Raw genomic sequence first — 24,654 nt, 5'->3', positions numbered from 1 at the left:
ACGGAAAGAAGGCAATTCACAGGTAGGTGAGAAGGAGCAAAGGTTTGGAAAACCAGTGTTTGCTTGGCCACACAGAAACAGAAGAACACAGAGGGGAGCCCCACAACAGGCTTTTCTAGGTCCCTCCCTGTCTAGGACCTAGTTCATGCAATGCTAAGGTGTTAGCTAGCTTCCTGAGACAGGTTTTTTAATCTGAATTCTTTTAGGCAGATAAGAGGGAGATAACAAGAAAAACTTTCTGAGTCTTCTGTTTCTTAAAAATATTCAGCCTAAAATAATCCTCCTGTTAAAGAGACACATTTTGGAGTGGCAAATTTTGTTCCCCTTCAGTACACTCTCTGATGTTCACGCCATGAAGAAATTGCCTGACAACTTATTTCTCAGAACACATCCCTGTCGTTAAGCGATGCATAACTGTATAGTATAAAAAAACTCAAGAAGAAAATTAAAACTTGACGTATGTGTTAGCCTGGAAAGTCAGTAAAATGTCATTTTGTGAAATCATAACTAAGTATTCTTTATTCTGTTATATAAATATTTTCTATATGTTTATGTAGGTTATTATTTCAATCATTATTTTGAAATAATTGGGCTCTTGCATTATTTTCTAGGTGAAATATTCCACTTTCTTAGGTCATATTTTGGATATAAAAGTTAGCAAGATAATATTGAACTCGGTTATATGATCAAAATTTCTTTTTGTACTGAGCCCTGCTTGAACACACATTAATAATACTCAGAGAGCTTAGTATTAAAAGATGAGCTATCATATGTGAAAGCAATCTTACCTTTAGTTGATGTAATTCAGGAATACTAATGTTCCTCATATTTTTTATTTTCAGTACAAAGATGGAGTTCATGAATTACTCCTTACAGTCATCACCTGGGTGGGAATTGTCATTTCCCTGGTTTGCCTGGCTATTTGCATCTTCACCTTCTGCTTTTTCCGTGGTCTACAGAGTGACCGTAATACTATTCACAAGAACCTTTGTATCAACCTTTTCATTGCTGAATTTATTTTCCTAATAGGCATTGATAAGACAAAATACGTGGTAAGCACTCCTTCAGTTTATTGACCTTGGATCTCTGAAAATTATTATAACAGGTGTGAATCCACACAGGATGATACCAGTGTTTGACCTGGTAACTTAATATAATTAACATGGCAATATTAGAGGATAATTTGTAATATATTAAAAGACAGCCCAATCATTAAGACTATTATGAGTTAATTCATTTCTTGTATTAAGGTACAGTTGCATTTTTGGGGTTTGTCATTAAGACATGTAATTTGAATAGAAGAATGCTGGGGATACTGAAATGAAAAGATCCTGTTTTTATAATTTTCATTTCGCTTACATGGTCATTCTGCCCGGTGATCATTTCTTCATATTCCAAACAATTTTTTCATCATCATGAGGTCTCCATGTCAGAAACAGAGCTTAACAAACAGTACTTCACCGTATATTCATCTGCATTGGGATGAATTTGAGAATGCTCCGCATATGACAGGAAAAATAATGTTAGGTAATTAGAGCCAGGCTATTTGTCATTAAAGCAAAATTTTAAAATTCTGTTATAGAGAAAATAGAAATAATATATTGGGAAACAACTGTTCTAAAGACTTATGAAGCAAAGCATCTACAAGTAGAATACTGAGATTTAATAATGGTATAGTTCTAGAAGAGAAATTAAGATATGTTTTCTGATTTGCACTTAATTTCACTAAAAATAGTAATGTCTTTTACTGATGAAATTTCTAGCATACCTGGCATTATACTCTCTAAGCATTCAGCTCTTCAAATTTGACAGTGTTCTTTTATGAAAAAAATTTTGTAAAGAAGCAGCAGTTTACTCTGAATAATGATGTATTTTAAAGACAACAGTGAGCAATATTTTACACTTTTGGGGTGGCCTGTTTGTATTCATGTGTTCTCTTTTGTGTTTTTGTTCTTTCTTGTATAGATTGCATGCCCAATATTTGCAGGACTTCTACACTTTTTCTTTTTGGCTGCTTTTGCTTGGATGTGCCTAGAAGGTGTGCAGCTCTATCTAATGTTAGTTGAAGTTTTTGAAAGTGAATATTCGAGGAAGAAATATTACTATGTTGCTGGTTACTTGTTTCCTGCCACAGTGGTTGGAGTTTCCGCTGCTATCGACTATAAGAGCTATGGAACAGAAAAAGCGTAAGTAATTGCAAGCGACCTGAGTGTTTTTCAAGTGAATAATTTTTTAAAGCCTGTTAGCTGTCAGTGAGGGTCCCTGACAGATTAAAATAGCATCTGAAAGCTTTATTGGTAAGAGAATGGGCATGCCGTGCACAAATTACAATCAAGTCTTTTGTAATTTTCTAGGTTCAGAGGATTTGTACTCTGGCGAGGCAGATTCTAAATTATGGACTTTCTTTTTAACACAAAAGATTGACCTGAAACAAATTGGAAAAGTAAATAACTTTTTGGCCTTAGAAAGATATTAAGTAAAAATTCTTCTGAACTTAAGGCATCTGACAGGTTTAACTACTCAGTTTTAAGCTAATGCTTCATTAGCTCTCTTTGTGCAGCCGACCCTCTAGCTAACTCTCATTCTAAATTGTGACAGTAGCACATTCCATCCCGTATGTTTTACTTTGATAATATTTTATCAGGCAGTTTGAAAGGATTAAAATAAGTCACTGTCTTTCATTTATAAAAATATAAGTATTTATGGAAAATGACAGAAGGTAGACATAGCCATATTTCTAAGGATTTTATTTGCTAGAGGCATGAATTTGCTTTCCAATTCTGTTTATTTTTTCCTTTGATAAAATTAGTTATATAAAGATTCTTTGGACTAAAGAAAGCTTTCTGACTGTACAGACGATGAAAGACAAATAAAAGAAATTCTGTGGGGATTCAGTGTTATATGAAAAATGAACCACTAAGTAAAATCTGTCTTAATAAGTTTATGCATCATTTACTCTAATACTGTATGAGGTCTGTGGTTTGATTTTTTTTCTGGTTTCATCCTTTCCCTTGAGATGTTATATTTATGCTATTCTGTTTTGCAGCAAACATAACATCTGAACACTTTTGTTGTCTGTTATGTTCTGTAGGGTTAAACACTAGCTCAGATATAGATCTGAAAGGCAACTTTTGAAGATAAGAACTTTAAAATGATGAGACAATTTGGAATATTGAGTTTTGAGTTTTTCTTAGTAAAGTGGGAGATCTTAAAAGTTAGGGATTGCAATGTGGTGGGTTTATTGTTTTCCCCATACAAGCGTAATTATATATGCCTTTATCAAATTTAAAACCTGAAATGAAACACAGTAGGTTGAAGTAAATAAATTACTGCTCTTTAAATCAAAGCCAACTCAGGATTATTAAAATTGTTCTTGCCCACAATAAATGAATTTTCAAAGGCAAATGTAAAGATAATTTTGTTTGATCGATTTTAAAATTTCTGTTTTCTTTGTGATGTTGAAGATCCATTGAAGCTACTTAATGCATATTCTTTTCTTTTCATAATAGTTGCTGGCTTCATGTTGATAATTATTTTATATGGAGTTTCATTGGACCTGTTACCTTCATTATTCTGGTAAGCTGACTATTTTCCCTTTAGCTTTAGCTTGCTTCATTTTTAGTTAGCAAACTAACAATGAAACAGATAATTTGATATATTCAAACAGGGATAATTCGTTTTATTGTTAATTTATCTATGCATTCAAAGACTTATACATGTCTAGCTTATGGGATAAAATTATGTGGTATATTTTAAATATTATACCATTATTGAGAGTTTATATACTTGCTAATTAGTACTATTTCTGAAAATCTTTTTTCCTCTAAACAGTACTTTTTCTCATTTCTAATTTAGTTTGCTAAAATATCATGGCATAATCAAAAAATATACTTATATAAAAGCCATGTTAAGATTGCATGATTTGAAACTAGTTTGATAATTAGAAAGGAATAACTGGTATGTATAGCATATTTTATATTTGAGTAGTGGTGTTTTTTGCTAGGAGTTTTAATTCAGTGAGTTATGTCTCTAAAATCTGTACTAATAGCCCTGTACCAACCCCGTATAGCATTTATGAATTAAATGAATGTTTTATAGAAGTGAAAGAACGTTCGCTTAATATTTATCTTCATTTCCACATAGTAATTTAGTACTTTAAAGTAAATTTCCAGACCCTAAATCGTTTTTAGGGCTCAAAAAGATTTTTTTAAGCTTAGATTAATAAATGAATATTAAATCAATTTTAAACTTATTAGAAATAAAATTGCTTTAAGACTTAAAATACCAAATAAAAATACTCGTTTTTAAGAAATTTTATTTTAAAATAAATTTGATACAAGTTAAGCATAGTGACCTTAAGGTATTTTTTAACTTATTACATTATCGTTAGTCAAATATTGGAAATATAGTTGAAATAAAAGGATATAGCTAAAATATTTGGTTTCAGTATTTAAAATTTTTCATTCAGTTTTACCATTATGCTATCAGGAATACAGACTGTTATAAGATTGAAAGGAAACATAAAAAAGTTTAAATATTGCCTATATCTTTTTATTTCTATTTTAAGGATTTTTTTTTTAAGTGGCCCAAATGAGCTTAGTAGGATATTTCTGTGGTTAACTAGTGTTTCATGAAATTGAGACAAAATTTTAGTAGTTCAAGGAAACTTAAAACTACTTCAAGTATATATACTTTTGATATTAAAATGGATTATTGTATACACCTATTTATACAAAGCAAAATGAAAATTTGAGATGAATCCCTATATGAATCAAACCAGTGAAACATTCTCAAGTGTTCGTAGGAAAGCTGATTTCTCATCAAAATTATTCAATCCAGATGATTGCCCTAGTTTTTGGTCTTGGTTTACTTATGTTAACACAGCCCAAGCCTATGTGAATTAAATGACAAAGGGCTAGCCTGAAGAGGTATGATCCTTAAAGACACGGGCTCCTTGTTTTTCTTCTGAGCGTTTGGCCAAACATATTGATACTTTGAAAATTATAGAGACCGTTTCAGGGATATTTGGTCTATAAAAGTATTAGGGGTTTACTTCTGTTGTACTGCAGTTTTATTTTCTATTTATAGTCTCTGAAGATAAATACTGACTTTAGAGTATTAAAAAATCATTTTACTTGGCAAAAGGAGTTAATGTTCACATATACTCAGCTTCCAGTAAGACAAGAGGAAAAGGACATTATATTATATTGCCCATTTACAGTGAGAGCCTACTATTTCCTACTATTATTTATTAGTCTTGTCATTATTCTCCTCTACCAAATCATTTAGGTTGAGATGTGAAGGGCTTTTGGAGACAGTGTTCCCAGCTTAAAACAAAACAAAACAAAACAGCAGGTAGCAATCACAGTGCAGATCCTGAGTGTAATTTCTTCTCCTGCAATTGCTTTGCCCTCTAATCATCCCAACACTGAGAGACAAAGAGTGGGATAAGAATGTAAAACATTATCTTGCCTGTAACCACAATTGAGATATGATATGATTGTACAGCACGTTTGTTGAATATTAATATATTTACCTACATATATCCTTCTGGTGATATAGGACATTTAGAAGTCAATTCAAACACAAATCTTAATATAAATTATTTTGTATACACCCTTTTAAGGAGTACTCATAACAAAAATTACCTATTGATATTTCTAGAAAGTATAGTTTTGCATTTCCAACTTTTATGAATTGAAAGTATGTAACTGAGTAGTATTAAATAAGTATACATTTTTAATAATGTCCTATGAAGAAAAATAACGTGCTGTGGAAGATAGAACTTCCTACTTGTGTATTTCTATAGAATGTCTTGCCTACAGGCACTAGAGTTATTGTATCTATGAGAAAAGTGCTTGTAAGTAATGAGCAGTGGGAAACCATTAGTATGCTTGAAATGGTTTAATGAAAGCTTGGATCATGACACGTCAGGAGCTGTTCTTATCATTTGGACAGCTCCATCTGCATCGTTAATAATTAATTCAGTTCAGTAAGAGTTCAGCTCGCACACTCGTTTAGAAGTCTTCTTCAGAGAACACCTCTCTGGCTGCGAGTCCCAGGGAGAAATAGGTTTCTGCTTGGCTGACAGCAAAGATCTGGAGATACAAGTGCAGTTGTAGAGTTGCATTTGCCAGGTAGCAAAAGCTCCAGGGAGGACAAAAAGGGTCAGAACACGTGCAGTTCGGTTAGGTTACTTCAGAGTGGTGTTTCTGTTCTTCTGTCTTATCATATCCATGTCAGCACTGCAAGCTGTGGAATGAATTTTAAGCTGCTGAGCTCAGACGGATGTGATTCAGTTGAGCAGGTTGATGACTATAAAATAAACTGGGCGCTTTTATAATCCGTGGTATCTTTTTCCTTTTTTAAATGTTGTATTTTCATGTCAGTGTGGGTGATGATTAGCTATGCCATGTCATTAAGTAGCAATGAATTTTATCAGCAAATTGTACCGGCAGATTATTTAAACAATAATTTATGAAATTATTATTTTGGGATAGGTAAAAGAGTATTTTTTGTCATCGGAGGAGAAAAAAGGCTCCGTTTGGCAATTTACTCTTTTTAGCTAAGAAAATTGTTCTCTTCTGAATTTGCTCTCACTCTTTCACATAGAATTCTATTGAGATACCCATCTACCTATTTACCTGTGTGTACACAGAACAGAGTTAAAATCTGATTAATTCCTGGATAAGTTGCCTTATCTCCAAAATTAATCATCGGTATGGGCATTTAGGCTGGTGAGTTGACATACAATATGTAACACAGTCATATTAACTTGTCCTGACTAGGGGCTTCTATGTGAATGATTGAGTAATGACATGTACTTAACCAGGTTTAAACAAATCTTTGTGTACATAGCAGTAACTCTGTCTTTTTCCTGTCTTACTGATACAGAGCACCTTTTGACCTATCCCAAAATACTGTGTTTAAACTTAGTAGTATTTATGTTGGAAAGAAAAAATAAAGAACAAGTGAACAGAAAGTGGCTACATTGGAATTGCAGGGAGAAGGATGGTGGAGACATTTTCCTCTCCCTGTCTTTTTGTCTGCCTTCCAGTGAGAAATAGGGAAAATTCCGTGTTTGATGGTTGTGATTTCTTTAGTTTTTAAATGCATATCAAAGGCAGGAGAATAAATTGGGAAGAAATAAAAGTGAGGAGAAAGAAATCACTTACTCTAACCAGGAAAAAAAAGAAGCACAGACGTATATGGCTGGAAAGAACCATTTATATCAGGAGAAAGATGCAAAGAAGGAAGAACTCAGATTTGCAACCAGTACTTCATTTGAAACTAACGTTTTTCATCTTCAAGTAACTATTTTGGATGATAGATTTAAGCAAAGAGGTTTCTGTTTGCCTCTCTATTTCTTGTACTGATTCCCGTAGTTATATTCTAAGAGAACAAGAAAGGAGTAGGAGAGAGAGGGGAAAAACAATCTATTGAAATATATTACTCTACAAAATCATGACTCTTATCAGAATGTATTACCTCTCGAAGAAGAGCATAGCAACAATATTTATTCTATGAAACTAAAAATTAGCCTTTACATTTTTTAACCATTGGAGAAAATAAGAGAACTCTAAAACCACATTTTAAAGAATTTGTTTATAGTTCAGTATATGTTCTATTTAATTCCAAAAATATTTCACTGTCATACATGTTGGTGATAACATATTAAAATGTTCAATATCTAAATGATATATATATCTTTTCATTTCTCTAATAAGACTAGTAACTAATATATATTAGTGAAATTTTTTTTTTTAATGTGGAATTGAGGAGGAGAAAAATATCTTACATTTAACTTTTTTTTTGCCCTCTTAAGATGCCCAATATGTCTTGCATGCCTTTTTTCATATTACTTTGTCTTAAAATGATGGTATTTTGTTTTATTAAAGATACCATTGCCTCATTATTTGTATATCTTTGTCATATTTCAAAGGCTAAATGAGTGTTGGATTTAACTATAAATTTCTTGGCAACCTAAATATTAGTGCATTGGCTATGATTTTTATTTTAAATTTTATGATTTTAATTTCTTTAAATTGGAAAATTCACAGACATTTGTGAAACAATCTGAGTGCAAAAATCCTGTGGTTTTGTGATTATTTTTCTAGTATTTTTAGTTGTTTTTAAAGAGACTCACTTTCAAAATGTCTTTTGGAAACATTTAAGTATGTTAGAAACAGAGACTCACTCTTAAAATGTCTTTTGGAAACATTTAAGTATGTTAGAAACAACAGCTTTTTTTTGCTCTGGAGTTTTATGGGTTTGTGTGATATTTACCAGTGTGAGTATAATTAACACAAACAGGTTTGAGAAAACGCAACCAACTGTTGTTAAACAGACAGTTTGGCTAGGGGGAGTAGAAGTGTGTGGGTATTTGAGCCGTATGCTAATTATGGGATGGTAGTGTTTTACGAAGGAACTGGAGAATGAGTTATTCTGACAAGTCCATCAGGTAGAAGTCATCTGAAGAGCACACCTCCTATGTTGTTCAGAATTTCTTTGAGGCTGTATTTTTTATAGTAATTTATTATTTATCTTCAACTCGTTTATCATCTCTGCATGGTTTCTAAATTGGGTTACTCTTCATAGAAGTAAAACCTTTTTTTTAATGTCAAACTAGTATATCTTTGTTTTGTTAGAAGACTCGTAATTTTCTCACCCAGAATAAATTGGTTAATTTTATTTGGAAAGACTGTGAGCTGTGGAGCCAGACAGTATAGTGAATCTCAGCACTGCCATTGTATAGCTAAGTAATCTTTGGCAAGAGACTTAACATCTCAGATTTGTAAAATGGCTATCCAAGTGCTGCTTGCTACCTCTGGAGATGAGATAATAGGTTGTTGTTGGGGTTTTTTCCTGTAATTTTCTGAACTTGTATGTAACTGGAAAGAAACACTAAACACATACATCATGTTAAAAACCCCTCAGTAGGGTGAGGGGAAAAGGGAAGATGCATCTAACAGTCTGTTTTTTAAGAATTAAATGAGATAAGTTTTCTATGGCACATTCAACTTGGTTAGTCCTCAGTCTTAACAGAAAGAAATGTCTTTGTATCATATTTAAGCCTTATTTCTATTTTTATATAGGTAGGTTTCATTTTCATTTCAGTTTTATTGGAAAATGTGTTAGTTCTTAAATAACTGCTTGTATCTAATTTTCTTCATTGAAAAATATGTTTGGATATGTTCACCTCTAAGATTTCACATTTTCTACTCATTTTCTTTTCGTAGCATAATACTTTATACATCCACATTTTTTTCACATTCACATTCTTTATTTTCTTGTAGTTTGTACATTGTAGTGGATTATAACTTTTTTCCTTCTTGGAATGTACTACTACTACTACTATTGTTTTACTCCTGAGGGGATGATTAATATGCTAAGAAAATAATGAACACCAAATTGTGTCCCTGTATGCTTCAGGAAATCTTTTAAGAAAAGGGGGAGGGAGACAGGAAACAAGCCTAGGTCCAGAAGTTTGGAATAAAAGAAATAAATGGTTTTATTAGGACATTGAAAAAGAAGACTTGATAGGTTTAAAGGATTTTAACTCTGAACCTATAAAGCAGCTTTTCTTTCCTAAGGGTTGTAGTCAGTTTGTCTGTTTACATGGGTTTTGATTTATTTGTTGGTTTTTAGGATATTTAGAATTCTTGTTTTAACCATTCCTTAATTTTACTAGTAAGGCTTACTGTAGCATAAAATAAAAATAAGAACAATGTCAATTTTGCCTTTCTTAAAAAAATTAGAGATGATTCTTTAAAACCCAGATCAAATATTTACTATACCACCAGAAGGATCTCACTAATTTCTCAAAGGCAGAAATTATGTCCTACTTCCCCACAATACAATAAGCACATTCTTGTGTGGAGCAGTGAGATCAGTCAAGATGCGTTGAATGAAATGCATCATATTGTAATATCCTTGAAAATGTAAGCATTTATTTATATTGTGACCAACTGGAATAATCTTCAGGATATAAACCTAGAAAAATGTTTCTGCAGATTTATTTACCTTTTCTCTAGAAATGTATTTTAAGAAATTAATTTTAAGTACATTTTTAAACAAAGAACTTCTTTTGTCCTCAAACAATAGAATGCTGTCTGCCAACACTTGCAAATTATGCCCATGAACCTCATTTTATCCCTAGACAGGAAATTCTACATCTAAGAGAAATAATAAGGCACAGTAGACAAAATGAGTGGTATACAGCTTAAATTAAAGCCTTCACTCTTTTCCTAAACTCATCATAAGGAAGGACTTGGAAATTTTATTTATTGTCCTATATCATGTTTCGTAATTAAAAATCAGAAGTAGTGATGAATGAGTAAAACAACGCTATCGTTTTATCCAATGGTATTGATTCAGTAAAAGTGATCATGTTACTGTAACAAAGCTATGTTGATTATTTACCACTGAGGAATTGCTTTTGTCCCCTCTTACAGTGGGTCCTTGTCTGAATATACCATTTGGGCTTGCACTCTCTAAATCACACAAAGCTCACAAAAGAACTTTGTTTTGTCTTTTTTAAAGTAATAATCTGAAGTAAATAAAATGTCAGAAATATCCAGGAGCAGTCTAGCTTAGTTCTATTTTTTAGAACATAAAAATGGAACTGCCTTCCCTCCGTCTGGCATTCTGCAGGTTTCTGTAGAACCAAATGCCAGTTACAAACCCTCATCTCTCCTGAGTCAAAACACAGCTCTTCTCTTCTGAATTCACTCCTGTCCACCTCCCAAACCTTCCCTGCGGCAGGTCCCATCACTTGACCAGTTTACTTTTGTTTGCACCCAGATTCTTCGCACTGCTGAATGTTTGGAGGGACCCAAAACAGCCTTTCTTCAGAATTTACCTACTTCCGTACAATATAGAGACATAAGGGAAAGAGAACTGACGGCTTTTAACAGTTAAATAGCAAATATATATATATTTAAAAGTTTATCTTTATATAACTAACGAACATTTTTTTATGTTTTATTTCATTTGATTCTCACAATTACCTTGCAAATACAAGGTGCAAATGTTGTTATCCTCATTTAATCAGTCAAAACCAAGAGCTAGAATCTCAGCTAAGTCTTAGGGTCCCCAGTCCAGCAGTCCTTCCCTTACAAGCCACATAATGTAAATGCCACTTCTAAGCAAAGCGCTTCAGTGTTTCCAATAGATGGCTTTTAGGCCCTGGAGTACCTCTAGCTAAAGAAACTAATTTAGGTTTTCTAATTTATTTAATCATCACCCCTTGATACCGATTTAATGAGGTTGCAATTTCATGTCAAATGAGCTATTAAACAATTGATCATACATAGCCCAAGTATTTCTTATTTAGACTCAATTTGATCATTGCATACGCAAACTAAAATTGAATCAGTGTTTACCACATACTCACATCCTTGATGTTTAACTGCGTTAACTCATTAAATATATTTGCAAAAAGTTATTCATTTTTCAATCTTTGGTCATAGTGGTCTAATTTCTTCTTTATTTGTTATAACAGCTAAATATTATCTTCCTGGTGATCACATTGTGCAAAATGGTGAAGCACTCAAACACTTTGAAACCAGATTCTAGCAGGTTGGAAAACATTAAGTAAGTATTTCGTATTTTAATTTTAGTGCTTGACAAACTAAGTGAAAGATATTCTCCACAAGGAATACATGAATGCCTTCTATCAACTGTAGAAATTATTCAGAATGAAGTATTACTGATTCGGGTTGAGTCTGTTACCATGTCACAGACATTGGTCAAAAATTAAATAACTTCTGTGTTGATCTAGAGCCAAGAAATTATTTCAGTGGCTTTGTGGAAATTCCATATCACTGTAGCAATTTCATTTGAATTTAAAATGCAGTTCAAAATGATGTTTCTGTTTGCATGGCTGATATGATTATATTGTTTGTTTTGTTAAATGACTTTTTTGATTTAAGGATTCTGAGCAGTTTCTACTTCTAATCCTGTTTTCCTCAGAGAATTTACTCTATTACTATTGTTAACTTGGAGATTATCGGTTGTTTTCATGATAATTAAATAGTTGTTTATTTTATTTCAATGTTGAATAAAAACTGCAGTATCTTATCAACGGAGAAATGCTATCTAATTAACAAAAAATTGATAGCTGTTGATTCATTAAGTCATCTTATGGAAGCATTTTCAGAGTTATCTTTTAAATATGAGTTAATTTAAAATTTGAGGAGGTATTCAAGTTGGTTATTATGGGATTGTGAAAAGTATTTTCTTTAATGTAAAAAAATGGCAGATCTATAGTAAGGGTAATTTTTTAAAAAATTAGATGTTTTAGATAGGTTAGTGCCAGCTTCATTGCATGTTGCATGGTGAGAGAGAGAGCTAATCTTTAGCATCTCTCTCTTTTCTTCCTTTTCCTCTTTCTGTCTTCTCATCTACACCAGTAATTACCGTGTTTGTGATGGCTACTATAATACGGACTTACCTGGGTAAGGTAGAACCCTACAATAACAAATTTATGGCATGATTTATATTTTTTACAAATCCGTCAATATCATGAATTGCCCTTAATTTTTATAATTATTTTGGAATATCTAATTTGCTATAGTATTTTAAACTATAATATGCCTTTATTTTTTAATTGCTTGCCTCTGCATTTTGACTTTCTTAATTTTGACTAATTTATAAAATATATAAATGCTTTCTTATTACTTTCTATTTTAATTCTGTCTAATAATTTTGTTTCTCTTTTCTGCTTATAATGCTTTCTAGCTATGAAGATAATAAGCCATTTATCAAGTAAGATCATTAGTTAGACATGGAATGCACTGACTTTTAAATCCTTCTCATTCCGTCCTATTTTCTACAGTTCTTTTCTCCTTAAGCTATTCATGATGAAATCTCTCCAAAATTATTTTGTTTTGAAGTTGTTCTCATGTTTTTGTCCCATTTCAGCTAGGCTTCTTCATGCTTTAGTTATAAAACCTTAGGTTCACCTAAGATTAGTTTATTAGAATCTGAAGTTTAGGCGTTAAGTGATTATCTGCCATTTAACCTTTCTGTATGTGTCACATTATTCAGTGTCATGAGTGCACCACAGGAATAAAAATACAGGAGTAAACTAATTAAGGACTCCTTAATTTCCTTTACCGAAATGCACATAAAAGACAGTAAAGTCATGGGAGATGTTTTACACCTTGTATTTTAATATAGTTTTGATACCTTGTTCATTCTGGAGTCAGAAAAGGTCATACCTGCTGTTGCTGTTTTCACTGGAGGCTGCAGTACTAAATGCTATTGTTCTCTCTTTAATCAATGAAAGGTTAAAGCCAAAACGCTGTTGAATTTGAATGTGAACATAGAGCAAGTCAACTGCTACTACTGATATGTTACTATTTAAGTGTGATGTGTGTTGTTCTCTCACTGAACCTGTTAATAAAATTCACTTTATTTTTTCAGGTCTTGGGTGCTTGGTGCTTTCGCTCTCCTATGTCTTCTTGGCCTAACCTGGTCATTTGGGTTGCTTTTTATTAATGAGGAGACGATTGTGATGGCCTATCTCTTCACCATCTTTAATGCTTTCCAGGGAGTGTTCATTTTCATCTTTCACTGTGCTCTCCAAAAGAAAGTAAGTGGAAACACCTCGGGGCTCTGCTTGCTTGTCCTTTGATTTGAAAATAACAGAATACAGAAGATTTTAAGATTTTGCAACTGGCGTATTATTAAATAACATCATATTTTTAGTCGTGAATTAATTGTAATACATAAACGTAATGAAATTAAGGCTTCGCATATAAAATATGTCATTACCAATCATCTTTTGGATCACAATTTGGGAGTGTTATGAACTAGCTACTCATATTAAGATTTCCTCTTTGCTGGTGGGGTCTACAAAAATCCTTTGTGCGAAGGGTATACAAGGTAAAGAAAAGGTTAAACTCATCCTTTGCTCTCTAAAGGGAATGTGGTAGTTCAAAATGAAATTGAGTATAAGGATAAATGGCCTTAATTTTAAAAGCACCAGATATACAAAAAATTAATATTAATATTGTCTTTTGAGTAATTTGGAAAGATCTAAAACCCAATAATTTAATATCTCACATCTTATTATTTTGTCCTGATTTTATGTTAAGTGGAGTCAGCAAAAATGATTCAAAAATTAAAGTTGAAGATGAAAAACTTTAATCTATTGCAGGAAGATATAAACCTAAGAGAATAGCTTAGCTGCCATTTAAGTTTAAAATTTCCATGCTTTTCGGTAGGTATCATCCTTTGCCTGTCTACGTATCTAATGTAGTCTTTTTATTCTGTTATTACTAGTTGGTCACTAAATTGAACAAAGAAATAGAATTGCGAAAGTGAAAACTATTATGTTTTCAGTCCTGACAAGATGATAGTGTTGTTACTTCCATCACTTTTGAATAAGCTATAATTTTGAGATAATGACAGAGGAATGTGCAATACTGACAGATAATGTACATTCACAGCAATATAGGCATTAGGTAAAACCAACACTGGAGGGTATTATTTGGATAAAATACCATTTTGACTGCCATTTTCTTGGTTATACCACATTTCAGAGCAGTTAATAGCCATTAAATGTACAGAAATTTTTTGTGAGGTATCATGTTATTTAATAACACTGAACTTTAATTTTCTAGATATTATACAGGTACAACCTTTTAATTACTTTGGCTTTTATATATTTTTTACGTTAATGAGTATTTTGTGTACACGCGTATGATGGTATAGTCATAATTTCTGCCAAATGTTTTTGACATAAAGCGTAAACTTAGCTGGAAAAAGGTGAAGTAGTCATTATTTCCTTGTAGAGTTACGTGTATTAATTGAACAAAGAGATTTGCTGTGCTTTTTAATTAACAATTACATTTTAAAAGCATCATGTTGCACTTCTTTTGAACATGTCCTACTTAATCTTGGAATGTCCTATTGGGTGGTGCCAGGACGAATTATTAAGAATATGATATAAAATGATTTAGTTAAAATCATGATTCTTACTGCTCGAGTGAGTTTATTTAGGCAAAGAAAATCTTTGAAAGTTCAACCCCATTGTTGTTTGTTCTAATAGATGTAATTAAATAAAGTTGAGGATAAAAAATGCAAGTGCATGTAGATTTAAAAGGTCATCTAGTGACTTTAATTCTCTAATTTTGCAAGGAATAAGTGTCGAAGTTATGATCTTTGCAGGCAGATACTGAGCATAGAACTGTGAGGGGAGAAAAAAACTTTTGAGTGTTTTTTATAACCTAATGGAAAAAATAATTTCTTATACGACTTCTCCTTCATGTCAGTCTTCTAATTTCAAAGTCTGGATCTAAGCCACAACAAGACATGTTTATATGCCAATTTAGCTGCACAGAATCTAGCGCTCTCCCCCACTCCTCCCATTTCTGTACCACCTCTCTAGGTGGAACCCTATTATTTAGCAATTGTTTGGACTTCACTTTTTAAAGTTTACTTTAAACTTGCTTTAGGCCTGACAACTTCTATCTAGTCATATATCCAAGCTTCAGGAGAAAAGGGAAATTATATGGGTAACTCATTAATGTGAATGGAAATTGCATAAATAGTTCCCTTGTGTGCTAATGAAGTGAATAGGCATCTTACACTCTACACTAAATGTCAAAGCTAGACATCAGAAAATGAAGGCAGCAGTCCATCCTTATTAGTGGCATATGTATCAAAGTACGTTTTTTTCTTTATTCTTGTGCCAAAGTAGTCTTGTCATTATAAAGAAGTTGCACACAAAACTATGCAATCCAGTAAAAGAAGTTTATGTATTGACCTACCTAAGAGGACATGACGCATATAAAGATTAAATGACTGAATTATGAGTGGTTAAATGTAATTAAGCAGGGAAAATAGTAATCTTTTGGTCCTGTTTTTTAAGCAGAAAATGTAAAATTGGGGTTGCTAAGTATATAGATAAAATAAGGCTTCTAAAATATTACTAGTGTATTAATTGATAACATTTGCATAACAATAACAAGGTATAAAGCATTTCTACATATTATATCATTTTAAAGATCCTACTAGCCAGTCTAGTGGACAGATATTTTTCTGATTACTATTTCAGCAGTCAAAATCAGTTGAACTTGATTTTGTAAGTTCAATTTATTTTCTCCACAGAAGAGTGTTAGAGGAACTTCAGTTCTTCTCGGGTGTCTCCACTGCTCATTTAATTAGAGAGCGAGAGAGAAGCAAATATGTTTATATTAATGCCTGGGTCTCCTGGTTATTCCATGCAGGTACGGAAAGAATATGGCAAGTGCTTCAGACACTCATATTGCTGTGGCGGCCTCCCAACTGAGAGCCCCCACAGTTCAGTGAAGGCGTCAACCACCAGAACGAGCGCTCGGTATTCCTCTGGCACACAGGTAAGCGAGAATTTGACAGCATCTTTAATTAACCTTCTTTAGAGAAAGCCTACCGAGACGTGTTCTGTTCAGATGCACTAACTGTCTCCTCATTATAATGATCTAGGTAGCAAATACTTGCTTTTTTTTAGCATTTTGGTTTTAATTTCTTCTTAAGTATTTCTCCAAGGTGTTTCTTTATGTGTGAACATCCTTTTTTGAGAGGTGTCCTTTTTTAAGAAGTGTCTCATAATCATTTGGATATCCTAGGCTTATATAGCACAGCTCTTATAGTGGGCACTCAATAAACATTTGTTGAATAATCAGTTATCTCCAGTTAAAAAAAGGCAATAAAAGAAAACATTTTAAGAGTGGAAGATTAAATACCACTTAGTAGAGAAGCAATAGAGCAGTATGGACTTCCTTAGTTTTAGACCAGAATCAACACACATTCTTTTTTTTGAAGGCCAACAGATAATCCTACACAGATTGTTTAGGGTAAATCTTTGTGTGTCTTTAATAAGGTAAGCTTGGGGAAACTAACAACATATGTCTTGCTATTTTATATTAATAGAGTCGTATAAGAAGGATGTGGAATGACACTGTGAGAAAACAATCTGAATCTTCTTTTATCTCAGGTGACATCAATAGCACTTCAACACTTAATCAAGGTCAGTTACTAGGAAAATTTGAGTTACAACATAAATTTTGTACCTTTTGCCAATTTACAATAATTCTAGAGAAAATGCTGAATTTTTCTCTCAAATGAGTTTATATCACAAGCTCTTAAACCTGTTGAGTCAACTTTATCTTTCATTTATTATCCTTAATTTATCCTTTATTGATATACATTATTCAGTATGCAAAAAGTATAATTTTAAACTCCACATTTAACAAAGTAAGGCCAGAGAAAGTAATTACTGAGAACATACTTTGTCACAGATTAAAATGTTTTCCTAGTCTTTCTCACTAAGACGTTTATGAAAGTTTTCTTCTTAAAACATTAATATAATTAGAATAAGTACTATTCACAATTAACAGTGCCAATTTTGCAGTAAAAAGTATTTGTAAAATTCCTTTTTTTACATTTCTTTCAAAGAGTAAAAAATAAGTGTCAAAAACATTTATAGTAAATCTTCATAAATAATTAAAATATATGAGAATTTACAAAGTAATTTTTCTATTTGAATTACTATTTTTAATGTGTCTACAATTACAGCTTTAGATTTAACATATAATCAATATAATTCCTACTTAAAATAAGCTGGCAATTTAGATAATTTAGCAAGATAAGGACACCAGTGCTTGTACACATATGTATTCCTAAATGCAAGCTTAGTAAATTTCAATTTGGTGTGAAAAAATCAAACGTATTTTATTGTATATATCCCTGGAAAGGTAATTTATCCAGGTGATTTCAGTTTTGATGTACCAATTTGTAGTATAATATAACATGTTATATTTCATAACAATGAAATATTAAAGACATTTTTCATTGTCGACATTGTTCTGATGAGATTCTGGTTTAAAATTAAAAAAGGAGTACGTATGGCATCAAAACCAACTTGAATTATAAAATATTTTTAGTCAAATTACATTAGCTATGCAAAACATATGTTTGATAAGTATTGAAAGGTTTGTAATTTGTCAATTAGAATGAGTGAAATGTGTGTTTATTCCATTGCTCTGATGTTTTACCTAATTCTGTTAAGATGACTATCAAAAAGGAAATGAATTATTCAATGATTCATTTTTGAAACCTGGCAAATGAGATTACAGAATGAAAATTCTTGTTACACAGAATTTGTGAATGGTCTAATAATTCATTATATGCTGTCTCTTTTTCCCTTCGGCATGTGTGCTCCTGCATTTACTAAGAGAAGCTTTGTGCCATGTGTCATACTTTTTACCTGTTTGTGAAAATTGTTTTTCCTCCTGCTTGTATCAAAATTGGTATTAACACAGATGTTTTCACGAGGGATAATCCCACACCTGTAAATTCTGAAAGTTTGAGATTCCCTCTTCTGGGCCTCAGTGGTTAGGTTTTTAATATTAAGCAGTAACATCTTGAAACATAATGTTGATCTCCGTGCATTTAATTGCCATTTTTGTTTAACAGTGATTTTGTATAAATTAGCAAATGTCATCCTCAGCAGGTGTTTACTTGGGGGACTTAGAAAACACCTGTGAATTACTGAAATTTAACTTCCCTTTCCCCTTTCTCCTTCAAATTAGTAGTTCAAATACAGTCAGAAAATTTCAGCAGAGTTTCCGTTGCCAACTTGTCCACTACCCTTGATGAATACAAAAAGTACTTTACTGCAACTGTAACACTAAAATAAGAGAACTGATGTATTTTTTTCTGTTTCTTTGCTTTAGGAATGACTGGCAATTACCTACTAACAAACCCTCTTCTTCGACCCCACGGCACTAACAACCCCTATAACACATTGCTCGCTGAAACAGTTGTATGTAATGCCCCTTCAGCTCCTGTATTTAACTCACCAGGTGTGCTTATACTTACAAATAAGACTACCTTTCTTGGCTGCTAAACAGAGCTGTGATCTTTGCCCTTTTTCTAGAATACTCAAGTTGCCATATATTTATTATTATATCCTTAATATCGCAATTAAAAAGAATTATGGTATTGCCCATGCCAGGCTTCTAAAACTGCACTATATTATAGTAGAAATTCAGTCATGATAGTATTTACCAATAATTATCCATGTTTTTGACACAGGTGGCATAAATCTTAATATATTATTACAGGACTGACATCACATGGTCCGAGAACCCATCTTCAAGATTTATATCATTTAGAGGTATCCTATCTATGTAATGTACTGTTCAGTTGACTCTAAAGCTTGCTCACAGAATTTGCTTCTGGAATGAATTAGCTAATAAAGATAATTTGGATGCCTAGGTTTAGAGAACTACATCCAGCATTACTGATGTAACTAAACTATAGTATAGTGCAGCTTTATAGTTGTTTTCCTTTTTTCTTAAAAAGACTTTGAGAATAAAGTTAATATTAGTCAGTTTATAACTATAGGTTTTTTGGGGGAGGGGGAGAGATTGTCACTAACCCATCCTGTATTACTATGTTTTCTAATAGCTTATTGTTTTTAAAACATATATATTTAATATTGACAGAATTTTCACGATTTTGGTAAAAGTTATCACATAATTACTGCTAGCCTGTAATCTTTGTGATTGATATTTGCCACTAAATTAAACACAGAACTTCGTTTCCGTTTTTTTTTTCCCTTTTTTAACGTAACTGCAGCTTCTCTTTTCATTCTCTTGTTTTTCTTACTTTCCTTATGCTTTCCTCTAGCAACCTACAGAGAGACAAGTATGGGAGTAAAACTTAACTTTGCCTATCAAATGTAAATTTTTTCAGCATGATTTTTAACCGGCACAATTAAAACATAACTAGCAGTCATGAAGTAGACTCAGCGGGCAAGTGGTTCACAATTTACAACTAAAATGTTACCAAATTCAAACAGTACATCCATCCGTACTGCCTTTTGTCAGTAATAGAGGTCTGTAGCAAATGCTGTCCATACTGAAGTATATGCAATGCTGAAATAATTTGCTCTTTCAAGTTTGAGGTACTGTCAACCAGAATGCTTAATAATTGACTTACCATTTCTGCATTCCCACAGTAATCTTGCTACAGGCTATGGAAAGTCTTCAAGTGAATTACCTGAACTTGGGCAGAAAAAGTTGCCTCTTCAAAACCAAAGATATGCTTAAATCTGCAGTATATCATAGAAAACACCTTTTGGATTATCCAGTATATATTTTTATATTTGTTAAGCAACGATAAAAGGAAAGAAAAATGACAAGATCGAACCTCTACAGAGGAAACAAATGCTAGCAAGTGATCCATGTGTCACCTGTAATTTAGAACACCAAATGTTTCCTAGTGGTAAATCTTGTAAATAAGGATTGTGGTGCATATGTAGATTTATAAAGCTAGAGAATTGTGTCAACCAAGCTAGAGGAAGCCTTACAATACAAGTTAATATTATAACTTCATTTTGTTATATGTGGAGGGTGAACCAAATTGAGTTGTCAGTTTTTCAAGTGTAGAAGTTGGATCAGAGTTTTTAAGATAACATGTCACCAAAAAATGTAATCCTGTTTTCTGCTAATGATAATTTATCGAACAATTATCAGATATTTATTGGCCATGAAATTGAGTTTTCTAGGATAATCTGCAGCTTTAAGAGTGGATTGAGCCCTAAAAAGGGAAATTTCCTATTTTTTCCAAGAATTAAATTTTTTCCTAAACTCCTCCAAGCCTTGCATACAATGCAGCAGCCTCACAGTGGTCAGTTTCATTTCAATAACATCATTTCATTCTTTTTTTTTTCCAGACCTGTCTGTAGACAAGTGATTTTTTTTTCTTTTTCTCTAGGACTTTGAAAATGACTAACCTAACTTTCCATGGTGCAGATCATTTAATTTTCTCTAAAACTTTTTTTTTCATTTGCCTGAGAAGCACTGTGATGTCTTAGTTTACATGTTTATGTGTCTGTAGAAAATACAACTCTGATTCAAAGAGAGCATGTTGCCATATTTTTTTTCCTCCTAAACCTCTTTTCATATCTTCAGCAGACTTATCCAATCTTTCATTCCTTTAGAGATAAAAATATATTAGCTGAGGCTGACACCCTTTTCCCATTCCATAGTTAATATTTATTCTTGGTTTAATTTCTGTGACCCATACTTAAAGAGATCTCTAACATTTCTGCATTTAAGCTCCATGCCCACGGTGTCTGTGGGCCAGTCTTGTACTATAGACTCTGCTGGTTCATTCGGTGCTGTCACTGTGACTGATGCAGACTGCAGGGCTGCAGGCAAACTCTGACCACTAGGAGCCTGGGGCCGTTGCTATTAGAGTATTAGTACCAAAACAATAATAATAATGATCAAAATAATAAGAAATATTCAATGAAAAAAGGCTGCTATTGCTGGTAATCTAATTTGTTGAACCCTTGCTCTGACTAAGTTGCTGAGAAGCTTAGAAATTCTTCATCCTGTTACAATAAATCATTTTACTTTCTTTTATATATCAGCTACTCTTAGGCCAGATAGCCTGAGCAGACAGACATGATGTGAGTTGTCCAAAGTGAGTCATCCCACCTGCTGTCTGTCATGTGTCGGATGGTGCTTGTGGGCTCCGGTCCAGTCAGTGTGAGAGATGGCTGTCTGTGTTGAACATGAAGTCCTTGTATCTGTCCATTTTTTCATTCTTTTTTTTACTTCATCTCCAGAAAAAGGAAATGTTAGAATGTTGTTTAAAAAGTTGCTTGCCAGTTATGTGGGTTTATGTTGTACATTTGCCTTCAGTTTTTGTATGTGACTTATTCCTTTTTAATTTAGTGTTGTTTAGGACAAATTCTGTTAATTTTATTTTTATAAACCATAGTCTCGTACTTTAAAATGTAAATGTCACTAATGAATTGCTTTGCATTAACTATGCAAGGGCATGGAGTGAAGGCTTCTTTGTAAGAGTGTCAGATTTGACCAAAAATCAATTAATAACTACCGTCTCCCCGAAATTGATAAAGTAATATTGTGGATGCCATCTTCCCTCCCTGGAAAACAGTGTTATTATTCTCTCACACTTTTCCTGTTATCTAAGAGGTTGCAACTGTTTACAGTTGGGAATGCGGGAAAGCCTGGCACTTGTCAAGTGTTAGCTTTCAAATACAACTTTGTCCTGAACGACATTAAAAAGTTTTGTACAAAAGAAGTAAAGATCCTTTAGGAAGGAGCAGAGGCAATAATGGAAACCTCCCCCTTTTCTGTTTCAGGACATTCACTGAACAATGCCAGGGATACAAGTGCCATGGATACTCTACCGCTAAATGGTAATTTTAACAACAGCTACTCACTGCGCAAGGGGGACTATAATGACAGCGTGCAGGTCGTGGACTGTGGACTAAGTCTGAATGATACTGCTTTTGAGAAAATGATCATTTCAGAATTAGTGCACAACAACCTACGGGGCAGCAGCAAGACTCACAACCTCGAGCTCACGCTGCCAGTCAAACCTGTGATTGGAGGTAGCAGCAGTGAAGATGATGCTATCGTGGCCGACGCTTCATCTTTAATGCACGGCGACAACCCAGGGCTGGAGCTCCATCACAAAGAACTCGAGGCACCGCTCATCCCTCAGCGGACTCACTCCCTTCTGTACCAACCTCAGAAGAAAGTGAGGCCCGAGGGCACTGACAGCTATGTCTCCCAGCTGACGGCAGAGGCTGCGGACCACCTGCAATCCCCCAACAGAGACTCTCTTTACACAAGCATGCCCAATCTCAGAGACTCTCCCTATCAGGAGAGCAGCCCCGACATGGAAGAAGACCTCTCTCCCTCCAGGAGGAGTGAGAACGAGGACATTTACTATAAGAGCATGCCAAACCTCGGAGCTGGCCATCAGCTTCAGATGTGCTACCAGATCAGCAGGGGCAATAGTGATGGTTACATAATCCCCATTAACAAAGAAGGGTGTATTCCGGAAGGAGACGTTAGAGAAGGACAGATGCAGCTGGTAACAAGTCTTTAATGGTGCAGCTAAGGGATTCCAGGGGCCACATGCAAGTATTAATAAATAAGGAGAGACTCCATTGGCCTCACGTGGCTCCCTCAACCTCGGCTTGAAGACATGGCTCTGTTGACCTGTGGTTCTCCAGTGTAAAAATGATGACTGAACCTTGCAGTTCTGTGAATTTTTATAAAACATACAAAAACTTTGTATATATACAGAGTATACTAAAATGAATTATTTGTTACAAAGAAGAGAGATGCCAACCAGGTATTTTAAGATTCTGCTGCTGTTTAGAGAAATTGTGAAACGAGCGAAACAAAACTTTCCAGCCATTTACTGCAGCAGCTTGTGAACTAAATTTGTAAATATGGCTGCACCATTTTTGTAGGCCTGCATTGTATTATATACAAGACGTAGGCTTTAAAATCCTGTGGGACAAATTTACTGTACCTTACTGTTCCTGACAAGACTTGGAAAAGCAGGAGAGATATTCTGCATCAGTTTGCAGTTCACTGCAAATCTTTTACATTAAGGCAAAGATTGAAAACATGTTTAACCACTAGCAATCAAGCCACAGGCCTTATTTCATATGTTTCCTCAACTGTACAATGAACTATTCTCATGAAAAATGGCTAAAGAAATTATATTTTGTTCTATTGCTAGGGTAAAATGAATACATTTGTGTCCAACTGAAATATAATTGTCATTAACATAATTTTAAAGAGTTTGAAGAAAATATTGTGAAAAGCTCTTGGTTGCACATATGTTCTGAAATGTTTTTTCTTACACTTTGTCATGGTAAGTTCTACCCATTTTCACTTATTTTCCACTGTATACAGTGTTCTGCTTTGACAAGTTAGTCTTTATTCTTACATTTAAATTTCTTATTGCCAAAAGAACGTGTTTTATGGGGGAAAAACTCTTTGAAGCCAGTTATGCCATGCCTTGCACAAATGTGGTGATATCTAGAAAAGATTGTGTGTCACTCCCCTGTTGATTCTTGAACAGAGGGCAGAGAGGGCACTGGGCACTTCTCACAAACTTTCTAGTGAACAAAAGGTGCCTATTCTTTTTTAAAAAATAAAATAAAACATAAATATTACTCTTCCATATTCCTTCTGCCTATATTTAGTAATTAATTTATTTTATGATAAAGTTCTAATGAAATGTAAATTGTTTCAGCAAAATTCTGCTTTTCTTTTCATCCCTTTGTGTAAACCTGTTAATAATGAGCCCATCACTAATATCCAGTGTAAAGTTTAACACGGTTTGACAATAAATAAATGTGAATTTTTTCAAGTAGTTAACATGTGCACTTTTATGTATGATAGATAATTGGCTTTAACACCCTGTTCCTTTCCCACTTGGTCCTTTCCCCTGGGGTATATTTAGGTCCTTTCCTAATATAATCCATGGATATGTGAAAGAATATAGTGAAGTTGCCTGATGGTTCCATATGCTGAAAAGAATGTACTGTATTTGTATTCTAATTACCCCATTGCCCATGCACAAAATCTGGCAGATAAATTTTAACAGGAAAATATACTGAAAGTATTTTTGTTTGTTGCATGGCACCAGAACTAAAAAAAATCAAGTGAAAAAAGAAGGGTTGGAAATTCTGCAATCAAATTTGAGCATCATAAAAAAATTGATTTTTCTGCAGTATGGAGAAGAAATTCCTAAAACATACTTTTACAGTTTGAGGATTATAAGTATCCCTATAGGCAACTATGAATGATAATA

At 33.3% G+C, this 24,654-nt stretch overlaps 1 protein-coding gene across 13 annotated transcripts in view; it reads left to right on the top strand.

Annotated features, from left to right (window-relative positions):
* Window positions 1-24,213, top strand: part of ADGRL2 (adhesion G protein-coupled receptor L2) — a 272,704-nt gene extending 248,491 nt beyond the window's left edge. For 8 of the 13 annotated variants that reach the window (XM_014788315.2, XM_087448439.1, XM_087448459.1 and 5 more), the window contains 9 exons: window positions 843-1,052; window positions 1,966-2,186; window positions 3,510-3,576; window positions 11,504-11,595; window positions 13,429-13,597; window positions 16,239-16,367; window positions 16,921-17,017; window positions 18,726-18,854; window positions 22,175-24,213. In XM_014788315.2, coding sequence (XP_014643801.2) covers window positions 843-1,052; window positions 1,966-2,186; window positions 3,510-3,576; window positions 11,504-11,595; window positions 13,429-13,597; window positions 16,239-16,367; window positions 16,921-17,017; window positions 18,726-18,854; window positions 22,175-22,929 — 1,869 coding nt within the window. In that variant the 3' untranslated portion in view covers window positions 22,930-24,213. Of the gene's footprint in view, window positions 1-842; window positions 1,053-1,965; window positions 2,187-3,509; window positions 3,577-11,503; window positions 11,596-13,428; window positions 13,598-16,238; window positions 16,368-16,920; window positions 17,018-18,725; window positions 18,855-19,086; window positions 19,169-22,174 lie in introns of all 13 variants that reach the window. The other 5 variants (XM_087448496.1, XM_087448466.1, XM_087448502.1 and 2 more) reach the window with 4 other exon arrangements.
* The last annotated feature ends 441 nt before the right edge of the window (window positions 24,214-24,654 follow it).

The sequence above is a fragment of the Ceratotherium simum genome, chromosome 2, assembly GCF_057802395.1.
Source record: "Ceratotherium simum simum isolate JZ-2026a chromosome 2, ASM5780239v1, whole genome shotgun sequence".
Classification (NCBI taxonomy): domain Eukaryota; kingdom Metazoa; phylum Chordata; class Mammalia; order Perissodactyla; family Rhinocerotidae; genus Ceratotherium; species Ceratotherium simum.
The sequence above is the reverse complement of the archived record's forward strand: the minus strand, read 5'-3'. Positions and strand labels throughout refer to the sequence as shown.